Below are 21,868 nucleotides of genomic sequence, written 5' to 3' on the forward strand. Positions count from 1 at the left end.
AATAACACAAAGTAAACGAAAAAAAAAGAATGAAAGCGTGAGAGAAAAAACATTTAAAATTTTTCATCGGTTAAATGATTAGCATGACTAGAAAAAGAAAAGGTAAGCAAAATGATAGCATAATATAATTGCTAACCTTTCTAGTTTGTTTTAGACAGCTTTAGGATACCATATTTAAAAATTGATATAGTTGATGATAATAATCGTTGTTGTATTAAATTTGTAATTTATAAAATATCCAATATCAAGAAAGGTGAGAAACGAATAGCTCCTACTTGCTTATGAAACTGGTCATGTAGAATGATTGTATTAGCGGCGACAACAACATGGGCAGCAACACCGCAGCATTCGACGAAAGCAACCTTCATTAGAATAGTTATCCATACGTGATGAGAAATTAGACTTGGATGAATCCTTTTTTGGAGCAGTGGCTTCTAAATCGACGATGCTTAAGTAATCACGTTTTTCTAAGTTATATTTATTACGTATTTTATCGCGAATTTTTTCACGTTTTTTCTCTCTATCCACATAGCGTGCCATTCGTTCTTCTTCTTGTTGCTTCAAAAATTCTTCGTGCTCCATGGCGTTTTCACTATTATCACTGCCACCACCGCCAGAATTGTTACTAGAAGCACTTTTAGTTAATGCACTAGTTTTATTGGAAATCATTTGTTTAGCCAAGAAAGTAGCCATATTTTAGTAGTTGTAGTAAGAATTTGTTGTTGTCAATTAATCTACAAGAATACGTTTCGTATCTTTACAGTATATACTTAAAAGAAAAATGAAATAGAGTAATTCAATTGGATCAAGTAGATATAAAACGAGAGCATAAAGTTGTATCTAAATACCCCAAAAAATGTTGATTGTCAATCTTTCTTAGTTGATTATATCGAAGTTTTCACGTAATATGTAGTTTAATGATAGGTATAGACAGCAATTCGATGGATGGATAGAATTAAAATTATCAACAGCAATAGTACAGTGTAATAGAATGAAAAGCCAAAATGGTGCGTGAGAATAAGTCAATTGGAAATAGGTGGATGGAAAGTAGAGTGAAAAAATCGACGTCAAAACGTTGTAAAAGTCAATAGACGACAGTAATATCGGTTGTAAATAGTTTAGGATTTTTATAGAAGACACCAGGTGTACAAGTAATTGATTTTGATGTCATCGAAAGTGGAAATACCTGCTATATATCTACGCGTTTATACGAATCTATCGATACAGTCGACTGTAATGAATAATAGAAAAAGAAAGAATGCAAGCAAGATATAGGCCTTGTTCTCGTCGTAGAGAATAAGAATAATAAATTGATAGAAATGATAGATTATCTACAGAATAGAATATAGGCCACTATTGACAAAAAATATATTTTTTTAATAGAGTATCAAGTAGTTGGAAAAGAACTAGAATATTAATTTAATATATTTAAAGTATAGTATTATCCTATAAGTTTACAATAGATAGAGTAGAAATAAAATGAAGTTGACAATAGGCAAGAATATTTAATTTTCAAATAGTAATGTTAAAATAGCCTAGTTTGCCATTTTTTTCTCTTCTCTCTCCAATCTCAATAGAAATTTATAGCATCGACCGTTGCTATATTTAGCATATAGGTATCTCCTTCCCCATCCGCACAAATACGAATCTATATCAATATCAAAGGATCAGCCGCGACAACAACTTTATTCACTTTCCTTTACTCTCTGTATTATCTCATCAACTGTATTCAATGCTATCAAGGAAATAAATAAAAAAAGAGAAGGATTTAGAAGTTGACAAAAAAAATTGGACTGCAAAAATAAAAAAAAAATGATTCAGTTTAAAAATAGAAATTTGTATAGCATCCTTTCAATTCAATGTATTTATAATCGAATCAAAACGAGAGAAAAGTAAAATAAAGACGCTATAGACTTATTTATTGTACCTTTTTACTAGTGGACAGTCTATCCAATTAAGCATTACGACTTGTATCGTTGAAGAAAAATAACGTTGAGAAACAAAGACTGTCATATCGCTATATAAGGTAGTTAGAAAGCAAATTGACCACAGTGTCAAATTGTTCACATTTTATCAAATACGATTGATAATTTTATCATCTTGGTCGTCAGATATTGATCCGCTTGAATGGCATCGACGTGAAGAGTGATCAAAACTAAACTAACCTGATGAATTCATCAGTATAATTAAAATGGGTAACCAACATGGCGATTATGCATCTGAGGCTTCAAATGATTGATATTGAATTAGACATTATCGATTGTGGATTACTATGCCGCTGTAATATTATTTTATATTTCTTCCTGTTATGGTCGTAGCCAAACTGGATTTAATAGTGGGGCTGATCGCTATTGATAGTGATTAGATGGGTGTGTAAATTTGGAGGGTAAAATAGTACTTGTAGGCGTCGATGCCTGTTTGCCCTACAGTATGTACGGAAAATGTGGCTGTGGATAAAAAGCAAGAGGAATCGTAGTCGAAACAGATCATTTGATAGGGAAGAAAAGAATTTGGGAGAGAAAACAAAAAAAAATGCAGCATTGGTAGAATAGAAAAGAGAAAAGAATTAGAGTAATGCTTTTACTTCAAGCGGAAACGCGTATTACTTGATAATTGTTCTAGCAAGAATAGGCAAATTTGATTGATTGACAAGATTAGTTAAAGATAGAAAAGTCAAGACTTAACAGAGATTCATTGACATGATATAATGAATTTAAAATCAAGTTAGAAATGCTCAGTCCATCGACCGTTATCATACATCAATCCTAGCTAACATGGCGGATAGCGCATAGAACTAATATTTGTCAATTTTTTTTTTCAAAATTATCCACACATGGATTCTAACTATCAAACGAATTCCATTATTAAAAGAAAGAGACAATTTATAATATGCTCGATGGCGAACGTTAAATTATGCTAAAACAACATCGACTAGGATCAACTCTTACCAATTTCTTTACGTTGTTGCTTGTAAATTATCCAGCAATTAATTAGTCTTTGAAACGGATTGAACTTTTCTTGCCAATCTGATTAATTCAATATTGGAGAGTTGACGAGATAGTCTACCACGTATTAGTGTTAAACATGACTAGATTAATCGATAAAAAACAAGAATAATTCACGTCAAGGCCATGGCAAACAATCGTTGGCCTTTTAGACAAAGATATGGCGGCTACGCTGTTGCGTCGATGTCTCTTATTGGATAATTGCAATAATAATAATATAATCGCGCCATTGAATTCTAGCTATTAAGGCGAAACAAAGCTACATAGTGTTAATTTACTTGAATTAATGATTACCTAAGATGGCGACAAGATCAAGTCTGCTAAAATAGGAATCGATCGTCGATGTTAATCGACCTAAGGTCTGTTCTTTATTAGAATAATTCTTATTGATTTGTGTCAAGCCGAGAAGGAGATTGTCCGTTCAAATCATGTTAAAACTTGACCGTGAAAGGGATAAAATCAGAAGAGTTGCTTTCCACTTCGAATGGAGACTAATTATTGACATTAAATTGACGTGCTTAAGATGATGCATGAATAGAGAACAACAGCCAGTTGATCAAATAATGATCTTGAAGAACAACATCATGTGATTTCATATCTAAAAGGAACATGGGAATACCACCATAAAAGAATGCCATTCTTTTACTATGATTTCTATTTTGTTCCTGTATGTTATAAGCCATTTATTGATGAGTTCTATAATTGAGTTTCTATTTTTTGGTTGTTAATTGGCCTAATTCGGTGCGTGATGGATATTATAAAATTGGAAACACTAACTTTCAGCATACATGCGCTCAGAAATGATGCTTTGGATAGAGTTGAAATAGGTTTGCTAACTAACATACATCAATAGAGAGGACATGAATATGTTTTACCAGGCTATGAAAGCATTGATTATGGTATAGAATGCCTATGCAGTGGTATTTTATTTAGGCACGAAGAACTTACTTTTAGTCTATCTTGAATTCATGGATCTCGATCAATTAGCCATATAAACCAGATCAAACATTGATCAACCAGAATAGTTAATCGTACGTGATATAGACTCATGCAATATTTTTCATCGATAAGCTCTGTTTCTGTTTCATCGCTGATTGATATACAGCACATTAACGGCTAACGATCGCCGTTTTTAACATGCAGTAAATGGCTATTTGAAAGTGTGATGCGATATAATGTGTAGCCATTAAACCATAGTCTAGGTCAGCGAATTAAAATGGTCAGACTAGTTACAGTAGCTCCATGGTTAAGTATATTTTTAGTAGTGTTTACTTCGCTAAATTTATCCAACGTATAATTTTCATTATAATGATACAATATCATTCACCATGTGTTTGGTTCTTGCTTCATCATCACTCACTCATTTTAACTATTCAATAGCACATCGTCGTAAATAAATATATACAGAAGACCCGTAAAATAATTGTTGTAATGCTTTGCAAACACAGCCGTAGCCACGCATAATTACGGTTAATGATTTACACTTTAGATATTGTGGCAGACTCTCTATAGACGCATTTTAAAAACAACTTATTGCTAGGAGTGAAACTATCATGCCTAAAAATATCAAGATAATTAGCGTAGAAAGGAAGAAATGACCGGATTGCTTATAGGCTATTCGATATCCATATTTACTAGTCGTTGCCAGTAAAAATAATCTCTACGAAGCGATATGCCACATACTGTTTGAAACAGGCCTACAGCAGTAGTATTCGCAAACCAGAATAAATGACATCGACTACTTTACAGTGTCTTTATAATTCTTCATAAACGACGACCGATACGGATTAAAAGCTTTAATAGGAACTATCCACTGTATTCCTTTTAATCTTTTTGCCATTTGCATGATAGTAACCAATAGCCTATTAATAAGGTACTGTCGATTTGCTTTCAAGCCGTTCAAAATTGTTCCTCGCAAATGTTTAGTTTGTGGAGTGCAATACTTTTAGCGAATACGAATTAATATATGCATATTTGCTAAAGAGCAAGAATACCCTACTGATACTAATATTGTATATTGCTAAATCGTTCGAACCTGTTTAATGTATCTTTCACAGGCTAAAAATTATTAGCGATGTGGATGGATTGGAGTGCTTTGACTATTGTTCATAAATGACTGTATATGCCGATTAAACGCATTAACAGGCGCTATATGAGTATACTGTATTTCTTTCAATATCTTTATGATAGTTGGTGACAGCAACCAATCGCTTAAAATACATTCCATTTGCCTTAGGAAAATAAAATAATTTGTTTGATAGAAATCTGTTAGATAGAAAAGTGCAGTACTTGCGGTAAATATTGCTCATTTACTATACCTATACCTATTTATGAGCTAGTAAGAATACCCTACCTTTACTAATTGTCAACTGCAAAGCTATTCCAACTTGTTACCGATGATATTAGCAAGGCAAATATTAACGACATTGATTGCATTAGAGTGCCTTGATTATTCTTAGTAAACGACTGTCTATACAAATTAAAAGCATTAATGGTAGCTACAGTAGAGACTGCATAGTATATCGGCAAGATGAGTTCGCCTTCGGAAATAAAAATCTGTTTAGCAGAAATTTTTGAATGGAAAAGTGCAATACTTGTAGCAATTACTAATTAATAGTATACGTATAGAAGAGCTAGTAAAAATACCGGGCGTTAGTAATTGTATCTTAAGCATAAGATAGGTTTGCCTTGGGAAATCAAAGTTTATTGAATGGACTGTATGGCATCCCGTTCGGTTCGCCTTGGGGAAATAAAAGTTCGTTTCGCAGCAATATTGAAATCAATAAGTCCTTGGATAAGGCTTGTCACAATGACTGATTAAAGTATGTACATAGAGTCGTTAGTAAAAAAATCTAACGAAGGTCATTCTCTCTATATATGGTACTAAGCATAAGATAGGTTCAATTTCGGAAAATAAAAGCCCCTTTCATAGAAATGTTGAGATCGAGAAGTGTAATACTTGTGGTATTATTACGAATTGAAATATGCATGTAGAGTAGTATATGAAAATGCCAATCGCAAGTAATATTCCATTTAGCATAAGATACGTTCACGTTAGGAAAAATAAAAATGTATTTTACTGAAATATTTCGATCGAAAAGTGCAATATTTGTGATCAATACTGATTAATGTATGCTTATTAAGTAGTTAGTAAAAATACCCAACGCTGACAACTTAACTAATTATTATTCTAACTTGCCTAGTGTGATATTCTGTAGCTAAAATGAATGATATTGATTGCATTAGAGTGCACTTATTATTATTAATTGTTGTAAATGACTAAGCATACAAATTAAAAGCAATAATAGAAGCTGAGTACTCGTATAGCATTCCTTTCAACATCTTTCTAATTTTAGGATAATAGCAGCCAATAGAATAAGATAGGTTTGCCTTAAGGGAATGAGATATTTTCTTGTAGATATCTGTCGATCGATTACTACTTAGTCCGCGCGACAAAGTAAGGATTATCATACGGAATTACTGCACGATGCTTATTTTAGCGCTAATAATGGTCGATACTTTATGATCATGGCGTAAAGGAGTCGTGATGCCTATCCTTTACGTATTAACTGTATCCATATGTTGATTTTGCTCATGTTTTATCATCATTATCATGACCTACAACAGACTACAATTCATTGGAGTATATTGAAATGATGAAGTAGATTGGGAATTATCTATTGTGCATAGCCAACAATCAACGATATTCTACTCTATATGTAATTAACTAGCGATACATCATCTGGATGCAAAAGTAGCAAGATATAAACAAGGCAACAAGATATCTACAGCACTTCAAGTCAGTACAAAGATATTGACATAATTTTAAGGCATGATGATGAAAAGATGGATAAAAAATGTTACTATTTAATGGTATCATGGGAAACTTTATCAAGATTAATGATATCGACGAGTATTGGCATATAAGAATAAGTCAATATTGGTTGAGCTGCTTGCGTATTATTTACCATTTTCATATCCCAACTTCAATATTATCGTGAGATCATTTCCTGATATGGAATTACACTGTCATCCATGTGCAATACTTGGCACTATTCAATATGGTAGTTGATTAGTCACTTTATGATGAAATTACGCCCATCCGAGTTGATTAGTGTGTTTTTAATTAATGTTGACTAAATCAAGCTGGTTGTGATTGAATTTGATGTCAAATATCTTGTTATGGCTGTAGCACGTTTGTGGTTGCATCTGCCGGTAACAATTCGCTTACTTAGTTTTTGGCTAAAAATCGACACAAAGAGGAATGATTTCAATTCTCGTCATCGTCATATTTTACTGTAGACTATGATCGTGAAGCAGTTGGATGGGTAAAAAAGCATGTCACGAATTGGTTTTGGATATTGTCCACGCTGTTTTTTGTCTTCAATACCAGCATAACTGATGAGTGCTAGCGTATAGTCGATTGTTCATTTGCCAAGTTATTGCCGGAGTGGTATAAAGTCTTTGAATGCACATTGAAACGATAATGTGTTTACTTAGTGCAGTGATGACTGCATTTTAGAACAGTAGAGACGTGTAGAATATCTAATTGTCCATAGCGTATACAATAGTTTGTATATCGAATTTGATAGAACAAGCTCAAGCCAATGGAAAAAAAATGATTGTCTACAGGCAAGTGGATGTAGAATTTCAGGCGTAAATGAACGTATACGATGGATGGACAATAGGTTGTCGTGGAAACTCTTTTGTCCCACCATTATGGCAGTTGTGTACAATACTGTCAAATAGGTGAGGAGAGAGTTTTTATCCAGCATTGAATTTTGCCAAGTTTTGTTTATCTAGTTGTGACTTTGCTGGCAGTTGGTGTGGTGAAATGTTTGATTGGTGTTATTCCTCTTTATGTAAACAGTCTATTGCACAGATGTAACTGAACTAATTCGAATTTGTAGTTTATTTAGAGTGGGGAACATGACTGTTTGACAAGGCTAGCTTGCATAATGTAGTTATCGATGAGTTGGATAGGGTAATTTTGAACTTATAACACCTAGAATGATTGAAAAGTAGAGGGAAGAAAATGCAGGCTAGTGCAGAACTAACCCACCAACCGACCAAGGCTTGAAGAGAAGGAGGCCGGTGTCGCTTGGTCGCACTCTGTCATCTTGAAAACGTTCCATTTGAATGAGGATTCTATCTCAACACATTGCACGGATCCAATCTAATGGATTGGATCTCGGGATCTCGAACCTACTACAACTCATGAATTAAAAAGTAATTTCAACACGAATGATGGATGCAAGTAGAGCTGGTGCACAACTTGGAAGATCTTGTTGACTTTCAACTATGGATTAGCAGCTTGAAGCAACATTGGATTCCATAGTAACGCTAAGACTGCTCTGTGACATGAGTATGCGCTATGTTGGTGGCCATACTGAGCATGACAGTCGATGATGTGGGTCACGTCCCGTTGGACACAACCGTCAGCGACGGTCAACCTGACGATCTCTCGATTCCACAGTGCGCAGCGTCCTGACACTGTAGACGCAGTGTCCAGTACTGTACTGATCACAGTTTACAGAAGGAAAACTACTGTACTGTATTGTACAGTCCGGTACTGTACACTGTGCAGTACGGTACGAGTTTTGCCTTTCATTGACGCAGCCAAGTTGACTGCTACCACTACACTCGCCCTTCGCCTCAACCACGTAGTCGACGTATAAGCTTGACTGGTTGCAATCACTCAGCCACAATCACTTCAACCAAGCAAGCCAACATCACTGTCAACGACGCCGCCTTCAACCATTTTGCCAGGTCACACCAAGATATGACGCCAAAACGCTTGACACGCTGCTGACAACGTCGTCACTCATCGTCACCCGATCACTGCCACTTCCAGCATTTTCCTCTTGCAGTCAAAGAAGCAAATCCGCCATTGCTCTTTCCATTGGAGAAAGAAGAGAAAGAAGGTCAGAAAAAAAAAAATGGATGGCCACTGTAGATAGAATGTGTTGGATGACGCCCTATGTTTGTTGTTGAATATTTTTTCTTTTAATGGATTTTTGCCGACCTTCTTTTCTTGCGGTTATTTTCTATTTAGGCAGAAGCAATCACCACTTGGACCAGTTGGAAGCCAGAGAAATATTGACACATTTTCAATCACTTCATGACTGACTGCTTACTGCAGTCAAAAGGCTCCCCTGTCGCTTGTTGAACAATCGCTTTTGTTCCATCTTGACGTACAAGGCTTGAAAAAATTAAAGTTGAAAAGCTTTGACCTATTCAATTGCTCAACAATCTTTTCATCCAACTCAATCTATCACCGATATTCAACGGGTATCATCGTCGATATTGCTGGAGGGGATATACTCGTCACAAGCCAAGCGATCGATCTCCCTCCCCCCTCCCCCACCTCCCTTTCCTAAACTTTCACCGTTTCATTGCTTCGTTTCCCGTCTTCCTTAATCCCAACGTCTAACCATCATCCTTGACTGGTAAAATAACAAAAGATTCTAAATCAGCTTCAATTGGCATCGATTTGCAATTGCTTTCTCTAGGGATTGACTTATAGCCTCTATTCCAACACAACACGGATAGAGTCATCGTGTAATTCTAGTTTGGCTCGAGCGTTCATTTCCCCCCCCCCCCCAAAAGGCAATCACTACTCGCTAATCATACCAAATCACCATGTCAATTTTAGCCGTCACAGCCAATGTTGGATCCATCTTTGAAGATGTAAGTTGCATCGGTGCTTTCTTATTACTGTCTATGTAAGAATGTTTTCATGTTGGATTATTTTTCTTCTCTCTCTTTCTCATTATTTTTTTTTTCTGTCTCTCTCTCTTTGGCTTTTCTCTTCAAGTCTTTTCATTTGCAAATGCATTTTCTACCACCTTTTTTTCAATGCCCCTTATTCAAATGTGCAAATTGCTGTCATTGAACGTGCAATGGAGACGTAGTGATAAAGAGAGAGAGAGAGTGAGAGAGCGAAAGAGATCAGTAGATAGCTAAAATACATCGTTCATCGTTATCGTTGAGTCATAAAATGATAAAATAGACTAGGATTTTCTACCTAGTACCTTGGATAGCGATCTCGTCCTTCTTCTTCAGCTTATTTCTATGCCAATGTTCACTTATTAATGGTAATAGCGTTTCTTACTGTATAAAAATTCAATCTTAATTCCATCAGTGATAGCAATCAGGATGATAATTTAGAAAACGATTGTTCCATCGATTACTTTTGCATCAGTAATGAAGGTATCCTGTATCCTTCAACAGTCCTATACAGCAGTAGAAAAGTTTACTCGTTAATAGGCATCAATCATGCTGAGCGATTTGCAGTACTTCAATGGATATAATACGCCTATAAATAAGTAGTAGATAGTTGATGCACATGTAGCAGAAACAAGTTATGGCCTGACTGAGCTACGAATGGAAAAATCAATATACAAACTCGCTTTAAAATTTAGACTTGTTCACGTTTCCACTAAATTATTCAAAATATTTCAATATCTCTCATACAAGCACAGCACATCCATTTTGAATTCAATGGCCTAATGATGTTAGATTGCATTTCCTTTTTCATCGAGAGCAATCTATCCATATCTTTGTCGATGACGAGCACTATCAACCGTCTTGACACTGATCTCTTACCACATAGTCAATTGTAGTACTGTAAAATACTTTCAAGATGGATAATACATACTTTACTCCAACAACACCAAATGAATGCATCGACAACACTATAAAATTCTCCGTTCCCTTCTTGCATGTGAACGGAAAAATGTCTGTACTCATCTATTTAAACCTATTATTGATTATCCACCATTTAGTCAGCCGACCATGATTTTACAACGTCAATACAGATCAATTCACAAGTGCCGTATGATTGAAAATTTCTCTATCAATCCATTCCATTAAAAGTGGATTACAATGTATCATTGGATTATAATTATTCATCATGATTGGACATGAATATTTAAAATGTAATCTCTTGTACCTTGAAAATCAATCCATCACCCACCTTGAACTTTTTGACCGAATGATTTCAAGTCTTCAGTGAGACGTATTGCAGTCGTTCTTTCTCTCTCCCTTTTTCCATATCGCCTAATATCCATGCAAGCTATTTTTCTCCTGCTTCTCCCTCTTGTTGTACTGTATTGTCAATTATTTTTCATGTTCTACTTGTAATCCATCATTCTATCGTTATCGATCTTTCTCTTCAACTCTTTTGTTCTTACCAATCGCAACTAATGGGCTTTTATTGCTTAACTTGAGCACCATTGAATCATTTTGACCTTTTTTCATCGACTAAAAATCATCTACAGTATATTATAATTATTGTTACTTTGACCGAACCCATTGAAGCCTTGATATCATCAACTACTTCAACATTTGTTTATACATATTGATTTGCTTTCCTCCCACTCTTTTTTACGCCGTACACGTTTTTTTGGAACATTTGCTTTTCACTTTCTACGTAGTACTGTAGAATAGACTAATTTTGTTTTCATATTCGAATGGAGTCTTTCTCCCTTGTTGTTATCTAAATGGCTATGACTTTATTAAATTCAAATAATCATTTTATTGTTCTTTGTTCAAAGCCCGACAAAATGCTCAAGGTCTGGATCGATGAATTTCTACAGGTAAGCAGCCGCCATGTTGAAGTAGGAATGTCAACAAGATACTACTACATGTACATCGAACTCGATGAATTCCATAGCAGTATTAGAGACCTTTTATACTATTGTACTTTATTTTTCTGGCATGCGGGCAGAAGATTGATAAACATCTATAAAATCGCAGTTGATAACAAAAAAAAATACTCATTTGTCCACTAGCATACTATTGTATTTGTACGCGTATACTGTATAGTATATCCTTTATGGAAAGTAACCTATCCTGTATCAACGAGTGTGCAGGCTTACGGCCTTGAACAATTAACTTTACACTAACATAATTTTAAAAAATTATTATTATTACAATGAGTTAACAGTTTAATTCCTATCTCGTCTCTACCAACTTACTACTGTATTTTAGTGAGCATAATACTCCAATCATTCTCTATAGTGCTAAGGAAAATGCATGCATGAAACGGGAAGAATAGTTATACTGTACCGTCTGTTGATAAACCATGTTGGAATTGCTATTTTCTCAACGCTAGACCACCTCTAGTTCGATCGCAGTCGTGCAGTACACCAAGTCAATGAATTTATCTTTCTTTATTATCAATTATCTATCGGATATTTAGCTAGAAAAGTCGAATATAAGAAAGTATTACTGTAGTTGTTGTATTATACAAAAAAAATCACAGCAGTAGCTGTTCACGGCTATAAATTTTTTTTCCCTGACATACGATAAAATATCCAATCTTGTAATCAGTAGCAACGATGATTATTCATACCGCTTATTGATCTCTCCTAGACTATAATACAATACTATCACAATGTATAAAATAGAAAACAGTAGAAATGGAATGTACTGTGAAGACATCTGGTTTTGGTGGAACTCAGTAGAATTTATCTATTCACTGCAACAAATGCTATAATGATGATCACGATCATTGTTTTCGAGCGCTCTATTCTACCCCTATTATAATTATCGAATCGATATCCTAGTTTAATACTACAGTGCATAGTAATCAATACTGATTATACGGTATGTGTACAGTATACGTAGTTAATACTGTATATGTTATGCAAACCAATCGAAGATAGCTTAAGTACCAATGATAAATGTTAAATCAACGCGATTACTGTGCTTGGTAAAATGTTGAGACGGCAATAATAGGTGTTTCGCCTGATCTTGATCCTATGATTGCATTTCTCAATGTGGCCTGCTGCTATTATTCTGTAATACTTAAAGTAATTGGAGAATTTTGATTGATCTTGCTTTTATTCAAATCTTTTCATCTGTTCTATCTAGGAGATTGAACGATTAAAACCTTTGTTTGTAGCCATCCATTGTCAAGAAGTTGGTGGTAAAGTCTATGAGAAATCGATGCAGCATGTTGATCAATTTGTCGAGTATGTCGGTATTTAGAATTGATTCAATTGAAAGACAAGATATTTAAAAGATAAAGTACATTATTTAAACCACTGAGTTAATTCCACATGTAAAAGACTATCTTGTCAACGTTGTTATCAGCACTCATCAACACAAATCAATACTTATTTAGCCTTAAACAAGTTCATATCCCTTTTTTATAGTATTGCTTGACTGATAACATACATATGCTATCACACGCTTGATTTGTTAAATTAATATTTGAAGTATGTCTAACGTCCAGGTGTGATAGAAATCAGCAATATCTATCGCCATTTATCTTTGTTATTGCCGCCTAAAGAAAAAATCAACAATAGTTCAGATTGTTTGACTAGATTTCCTGTAGGAATTGTTTTATAATTATGCAGATATATCTATATGTATCATACATTTATAAATATACGAGTACTTAACGAAGATATTTATACAACATGCATAGTGTGATGATATCAAGTTGAATATTAATTATCAATGCGCTTCCTTTAACATGACGTCATGGGGAATTGTTTTATTTTAGGACAGACAATTTCCCATTTGATTTATAGTTAATTGTTTATTGATCCCTTGGACGATATCACGGTTAACTATCATTGAATTTTTTAGAGTTGTCCATGTAGTCATTTATTTTGATGTTTTATGCATACCGTATCAGAGATATTTCATGCTTACTGTTAAAGCGTTAAATTAACTCTATCATCTTAGTTTAATGTACGACTGTCGAAATCATCGAACGTGGACACAATTTATTTTTGTACAGTTGTTAATAGTTGGTACTACAGCCTGGCAAGTCAGTATGAATTGAAGATACTGATCATTAAAAACAATTGGGACTACTTATTTTACTAATTAATGCTACGTATAATAATGAGAATAGGAGTAATGCAGATAGAATTTGCCACACCCAAGTTAAGAATGACGCCTGAATTAAGCAATTCCTTCTCATACTCTTTTGTAGTGAAATTTTCAGTAATCGTTTTGTTGCACACCTACAAATATTTGCACCTTAGGCTACCGCTTGAGTAAAATATGAAGTTAAATGGATGCAAGGACAACGTTACCCAGTAGTTATTACATTTAAAATTAACAACTCCCTAGATTGAGTAATTTTAGCTAAAGTGGCTTGTAAGCTCAAAGTATAGAAGATGACGATCCTACAATATTAATGATGACATTTTATAAGTGTATTATAATAGGGAGAATTAAATTGTAATTTTCGATGGCATTCCGCTACTGCCGACCTCGCGCTTATGTCATTAATCATATCACTGTCATTGCCAATAGCGTCTTTGGAAACTTACAAAAATTATCAATAAGTTGGCCATTTTTGTTACCACTGTCTTAATGAATTGAACTGCTAAACTCCATGAAGCTCTCGATTTCTTGTTCATTAGGTTATCCTTTTGATGTTTTTTTACCTACAGTTACATGCTCGTAATTAAATACAATCTTTGTGATTAGCCAGCTGCTGTCAGTTGAATGACAATGCTGCACCAATTATCCCGTGATTGTTCTGTACTATACTTTATATTTGGTATACTTTTACTATCTGAGTCATAATAAGTAATAAACCCTACTATCCGTGAAGCGATTAAATTGGCAATATGATTATTATTAAAAGCCTGCATTACAACGTATTAATTAACTGCCGAGGCGGACATTGTTTATTAACCTAAAATCTATTGATAAAATTCATGTCGAATGTTACTGGTTATATAGATATACTGTTGGTTATTTTCACGTGTAAATTGAAATTAAGTTTCTGTCATAAGTTTCATAAAGCGTAGTAGTACGAGCGATAGCGGTTATAATTCACTTTTTGTTTATTGGATTAGATTTGTTTAATATGTACGTCATAATAACGACTTTAAACTTTGCAGACAACTAGGACGAAGTGAACGTATTAAGGATTACGACAGAAGTCTATTTGTTCTAGACGAAAATTTCGAAGATTTAACAAAATTTACGGTAAGTCTTATATCTTGTATGCAATCTCCTTCAAAGATAAAAATAAATCAGTTTTTAATCGTTTTATTGGGAAGATAATCGATCAATAAATGTAGAATAGATCGATTAATTAAGCAGTTATATTACATATAGCACACCGTTTCGTGTATATAGTCTACCTATTAGTTATGCAATTTCTCCTTCATGAAATATAAATACAGCTTTTATTGCTTGCATTATTAGGAATATTTCTTAATCTATGATTACAACTTTATGTGTACAATATTTGATACCTTAGTTGATGTAAGTGTTGTTTAATTAATCTATTTCATAAATACTTTACCAATGATGTAGGCTTTAGGTAATATCTACTTACTGCATGAATCATTAACCGATGCAGAGGTTTGGAATTTTAAAAGTAAGTGTTGGATTTGAATTGATTGATGAAATGCAGACACAAATAATAATGGAAAATTTAATCTGTAGTAAGATGCATTTCGTCATCATATTTGGTAAATTAAATCAATGTGTATTTATAAGTGATATTATATCAGCAGCGACTGTTACATCTGCCGTACTTTGTTATAATTCTAATAAATAAGCAAGAATAGATCTTCATTCAGAGTAAATCGAGCTCTCATTGTACGTTGTACCGGGGACTACAACGAGAGAAAATATTTTCTCCTATTTTTAGTAGTCCCTGCTTGCACTGGCAAATGTGGAACTCTTCTTTGAATCGTTTTTATACTTCGTGATGTCCTACTAGAAAGAATTAGATTATTTTACTAATATAATTACTGATATAATATGCTCAATCTGGCACGATAAATTTCTTTTCGTATTTGTAGGCGAACAATTTAAAAAAATTGAGGGATTAAACGTAAGTGATTGTCTGTGAACAGTAGTTGTACGGATATAATTACAAGTTAATAATAGGAGTGTTACAGTTTCAGTGCGTAATAGCCCATGTTAATGACTAAAGAATCATGTAGAGTATATGTTGTATAGCATAAACAAGAAAATTAATTATTGTAGTGTACTATAGATTAAATAATACCCTTTCGATGTTGATCATCTTCAGCGAAACACCCTTGAATTTTTATTGGATAGATAGAATAGATATCTTAGCTTGCTTACTTGACTACGCGCAAAAAATAATTTTGCTATAAATGATGATCGATATAATACTGTATATATATATATTGGCAGGTACATACTAAAAACTTGCAAGATGTCCAAATTATTCAAAAAGTGAGATTTCCAGATGAATATTATAAGCAAGTAAGCTAAAATAGATTTGTTTAATGGCTGGATTACTCGGTTTTTTTACGCATTAATATCATCATCAAATGTGTATTATAGCAACTCACGCTAGTTATTACAACATCGAAATAAAACGTGTTGAAGCAACAACACTTTGAACTTGCAGTCTTTTAAGAATTCCATTTTTTTTGTTATTTAAGACTACATGGACGAGGAAAGGCTATATGAGACTGAGATGGAAAATTGGCAATTTGTAGGTTTCTTACTTGCTAATTCATACATTAACTCACTGATACTTATCATTAAAATTGTAATTTTTTTAATATAACATCTTAATTAATGAATACTTGAAAATGTTAATGGTTGGTATTTCTTTGATTTGGTATCTCTATAGAAATATAGACTTTGTCAATGTTCACCTATTTCATGATGCTAGCAATCTGACAGCATACGAGGAAGTAAGTTATTGCAGGAGTTACTGAGTTGCTGCTATCTTTCATATAGTAATTACAATTCTACTTCTGTAACTGTCATTGCGCGATCGGGAATTATTCGTCATTTAAATATCATTTAATCATGGAAATTATCTACGTTATTGTTCTAGTCCCCTTCTACCTTTAGTTATAGTCGAAGGCGCGCCCTCGAACAGATATTAAACGGGTATTTTAAATCATGTCAGATACGAAATTTTAGCGTTACTCGATAATGACTAATTTCTTGTGTAACTATTTTAGATTTGAAAGTGATAATCTTCCGGATGCTCCTCTATTCATTTTCGGCGATTTCAATTTTAGACTTGATTTACGTTCCGTAGTTGACGTAAGCTAATTAATTAAAGCAAATGTTCACATGTTTGTTTAAATCGACGAAATTTATTATATGATCTGTATCGTATTTAGATTTTATGTCCACCTGAGGAAGATCGCTACTCAAAGAAGAAAACGAAAGAAAAATTGGTATTTAGAGATGTTGATAACAGTGATGAGGTATGAAAATTTGCGTTTGTGGTTATTTTTCACAGATAGTCAATGCTGTTATAGTTACATTAATATTACTTGATACAGGCTGTCCTTACCATCGAAAAGAAAGTTTTTGATTATGGTGATCATAGTGTTTTTTATAAAAATAATGGAGAAAAGGTGAGCTGATAGTTGCAAGTACTAATTATTGCAGCGGAGCTTATCAATCATCTTTAATTAACATTGCGATCGTAGTTCGATGTCATTTCTTTAATACAATGCACCATAATGCATTGTAAATTATTATTCGCAGATGCGGGAATGTGATCGTGAAGCGGATTATTTCAAGGATAGACTATCAGAATGCCCTCGTAATTTTCCTCCAAGGTAATAGCTAACTTGTAATATTTTCTTAGCGTCCAAGCTGTAAGTGCAGTACTCAATATACATTTACTTTACCTCTTAAATTTACATTAATAGCTATCCTTATTGCGAGGATGTTGCTGCCGGTACGACATATATGAAAACAAGGTTAGCGTCTTAAAAATGTTGTGTAAGTAATCGCTGACGGAGACTTGCTGCTAATGTCTGAAAATATTTCGGTACTCTTTAGATGTCCTGCATGGTGCGACAGGATACTCTTGAATAATGCCGCAGTACCCCTTGTAAAGGTTTGCATCATAAAATTAACTTTACTTCTTTTCTTTATTTAATCAGTGGCTCATGTAATTGGCTTGAATTATTTATTCTAGCATAACAGCAAGTCAACGTACACATATGATGTCATAGGTAAAGACGTTTGCATGGGCGATCATAAGGTAATTTACTTGATATTGTTTATACTTAATTTGGTATTATTACAATTTCGATGAGTAAATGGACACTCGCTCTATTGATCTATTTAGCCTGTCTGCCTTCACTTTAAGCTGCCCAGCGGTTGGCGAGATCCTAATAATGGTAGCAGCAACAACAACAGTAACCCAGGAGGTGAGATTTAAATACTATTTATAGCTAACTCTGTCTGTATTTGTTACTTTACTGTAGTCAAATCAATTAGTTGTCGGTACAATTAATGCATTCAATGCCAAAATGTTATTTAGCAGCAATTTCTAACTAATTTCGTTGAAGCAAGTATTTATTACTACTAGTAATGCATTAGCTTGAAAATCTCGTAATATTTAATGCTTCTAGCATGTCTTATAACCGTCTAACTTCATGCTCCACACAACCCTTCAATTGGTAATTGCTTTCATTCTTTCTTTTTAACTAATCGCTTGCAGACAGTTAAAGCTACTGCTATAACACTCTATAGTCTACTTGACTTCCTAGTTTGGTCGCCCATCAATCGTTTAAACTGTCTAGCAATGCATCTTGCAACTATAAGGCTGCTATAACATCAAGTAGTATACGCTAATAGGCTACCTGCAACGCTAACTATGGTCAACAATCGATTATTGACCATTGCGTTTCTTATTGAATGTTAATGGTTTCTTCATCTTCTTCCCAATTGGTATACGTGCCCACACTAGTTGCTATAGTAGCTTAGATTAGTCCGTGTAATAATATTTTTACTTACTATTTTATTTTTTGTACACGAGCTAAACTAACATCATTCGTGGCAATAAGTTATTTCTGCAATGGTAGCACGCGAAATCGTTTTAAATTCTTCTGTAATAAACCTGTCGCAGACTGCACATATGCATATAAATAGATAGGAGGCCTTCTACGAAATTCTAAAAATTTTAATTAGTTAAGATTAGATTCGGATCACTTATTTAAATTTTACTGAACTCGACGATTAGCAGATCTTAGCTAAATTTAGAAATGTAAATAGATATAGATGAGAAATTCGGTCATCCTAAAACAATTTGCTAAAATTGTTAATGGTATTTATGTAATCTGTCGATTAATTTATCATGCTTGTTTCTAATTAATGATATTCTACATATATTAAAATTCTATAGCATACGTTTAAGATTTTAACTATATTCCTTTAGAGTGATTTATAAAATTTTCGCCCAAAGATGGTTTACTTATTACGTTAATAGTAATCTACGTAGATATAAAGTTTTGAATATCTTTATTGCGTTAAATTTTTAATAATTACATTATCGATGAACATGTGTGATTTAAATGTAACATTTCTGATTTTTGGTAGCGTAGGTATTTAAAGTAATACTATTGAATGATATGGCATTAAAGTCTCTTATAAAATTGTAGCTTTTGTTGGATTTGACCAATCTCTGACTTCTTACTTAATGACCTATTAAATGTCCTCCCTTATTGTATGTAGTAGCTTACGCTAACTAGAGCATCATATGCTAAGACAGTTACCCCTTCTAATCTTACTGCATTACAGTTTCATTAATGATTACTGAGCCACCCAGCCCTAAGGATTCCTACAATGTATGTATTAACCTGCTGATTTTTTCTATCGTACATTCACGTAGTATTGGCAGATGGTGATAATGAATGCTTAAACTGTTGTGTAATCTCATAATGGATCGGCGTATATTTGGACTGCAACTCGGTCTTGTTAACGATATAAGTGCAGATAGCATCAATTGCAATTGCCCACCTTGAAATTAATTCATTTCGACATTTAAAAGTTGATCTTCCATGTACTCGAATTTAACTGGTATGATGCTAGGACGGGAGCCGATATCGTTAACTCACACCTCGAAATTATGGAAAAGGTGTAGAGGATGTTGCCGTGGTACCCTTGATCTAGATAAATTTGTATTGTTTTTGACTATAAATTTAAAAATTAACAACAGCATTGAGCGATTTGAATTTGCGCTGAATTGATCTACCTTTCTAAGAAGACAATACAACTGGTTCTTGATTGTAAATGATTTGGTATTGATTTTATATTACTTAAAAATTGTAACACATTAGTGCTGTTATTTTTAATAGTCTGACAATTGCTTTTCATTCATGAAATAGAACGTTCGACCGTAAGCTATTTTACAACGAGACTAATTAACTATCAAGAATACTTATATATTATAAATCATTCAACTTTTATATGTGAAATGAATATTTGATATACAGTTATTGATAATGAATGTTGTAAAATAATACAAATTAACCATAACTATTTCCAAGGTAAGAGACAATATTGTCATACGTAATTAACATTATTGCTAGTCTTTTATGATGTAGATTATAAAGGCACTGTTTTATTTCATTACAATGTTTTTGTGCATGAAGAGGTGCAATGTTTACAGAATTCAAAAATGTATGCCATGATGAATTATTAGCTAAGTTACTCTAAGACACATTGCCTCGTTCAAACTTAGGATTAATATGAATTGTGTCACAAATTGCAGAGGTCATATTGATCGCTTTTACTATAATTATTTGCAAAAAAAATTAACATTTGTCTTTCACTGTTTTCTCGATTCTCTGCATAATTACATTTTTTTGTTTAACTGTTTGTATTCAGCAGTACAGGTTTTATCTAAGTTCAAATTTTTTAGTTCTATTTTTTATCAGTATTCTTCCGTAGAGTTATAAGAAAAACAAATTTCAATTGTAGGAATTTTCTATGTTGTGACTCCTGAGATTATACTGGAGTTAATTTGTATTTTACCAAAAATAAGGCATGGTGTATGGGAAAAGAACCTGCGTCGTTATTGATATACGCGTAGGTCACTGAGTGTTTAACTGATTGCTTTTTCCTCACATAGTTATCAATCACGAAATTGTTTCACTTTTGCATCTTTTTTAAATTTCAAATTACCGAAAGAAGAAAATTCTTTATATAATGGTATTAAACAATCTCAAATTACCTGATGAAATTTTTCTGTTGTTTTAATATTTCCATTTCAATCCTAAAACGAATATTTCAATATTATTTGGCAACACTTTTAGTATTGCATATTTGTATGTATTAATGTGAAGATAGAGAAAATTCTAAGTCAATAAACGCTACGTGTGACATGGACTCCTACCAGGGGTCGTACGCACACCATCGATGAAACAATAATTGTGCTTATGATGATAATCTATATTGTACGATCTACTTGATAGTATCAATAAATACTGAAATTGTTTTAATTTTTACTTGACTGTGAATTGAACTACAACAGATAAATTAGAATGTCTTTTTCTATTATACTCTTATACCAGACTGAAATGGTAGCCTTTCCACTAAATACCATCTATGTGCGGTGGCAATCACATTCAATAACAGTACTGTATATCCGTAGGTATACATTTTACTAATCCACAAAGTAGCCTTTATGGTTGCTTTGCTTCAGATGAAATGGAAAAATGTTAGAACTCAAGGAAAAACTAGGAATTGTGGCTTTGCAGCTGAATACTTTAGTTGAAGTAATGTAAATGGACAGCTTCGGTTTGGTCTCTTGTTCTATAGCTTTATACTAACAGCTACGCACGTACAATGACTTCAAACAAGCGAAAAAGTATCGAATAATTACTATCCAGTTTAACGGAAGCCGTAATGCTGTGAATATCAAGATATAATGTGCTTAAGTATTTTCAACGCAGGATGAACATAACATACATGTATATATGCGTTTTTATGCAGATTCCTATTATTACGTTTACTGTAATTAAATGAATAAGAGTAACCTCGGCGTTTACATAACTGCTAGTAAAAGGCGAGTTATGATATTGAAATTTTTGAAAATATCTAGCACAGAAATTACAGTAAACCAAATTAACCCATAT

General features: G+C 33.4%; 2 protein-coding genes across 2 annotated transcripts; one reads left to right on the top strand and one right to left on the bottom strand.

Moving 5' to 3' along the window:
- Window positions 1-309: 309 nt before the first annotated feature.
- On the bottom strand, window positions 310-693 carry TRIADDRAFT_66398 (complexin; the record flags this gene model as incomplete). The annotated part of the gene is made up of 1 exon (XM_002116744.1): window positions 310-693. One exon carries the CDS (start codon window positions 691-693, stop codon window positions 310-312), a length of 384 nt encoding a protein of 127 aa, XP_002116780.1.
- Window positions 694-12,899: 12,206 nt separating this feature from the next.
- Window positions 12,900-18,042, top strand: TRIADDRAFT_31282 (uncharacterized protein; the record flags this gene model as incomplete). Its single annotated transcript, XM_002116675.1, has 13 exons — window positions 12,900-12,985; window positions 14,882-14,969; window positions 15,303-15,366; window positions 15,797-15,828; window positions 16,158-16,229; window positions 16,412-16,464; window positions 16,606-16,669; window positions 16,816-16,871; window positions 16,946-17,030; window positions 17,484-17,557; window positions 17,651-17,701; window positions 17,784-17,841; window positions 17,923-18,042. Coding segments are annotated over 13 exons (903 nt in total), but the record flags the coding sequence as incomplete, so codon positions are not given.
- Between the last annotated feature and the right edge of the window lie 3,826 nt (window positions 18,043-21,868).

The sequence above is a fragment of the Trichoplax adhaerens genome, genomic scaffold, assembly GCF_000150275.1.
Source record: "Trichoplax adhaerens TRIADscaffold_17 genomic scaffold, whole genome shotgun sequence".
Classification (NCBI taxonomy): Eukaryota; Metazoa; Placozoa; class Uniplacotomia; order Trichoplacea; family Trichoplacidae; genus Trichoplax; species Trichoplax adhaerens.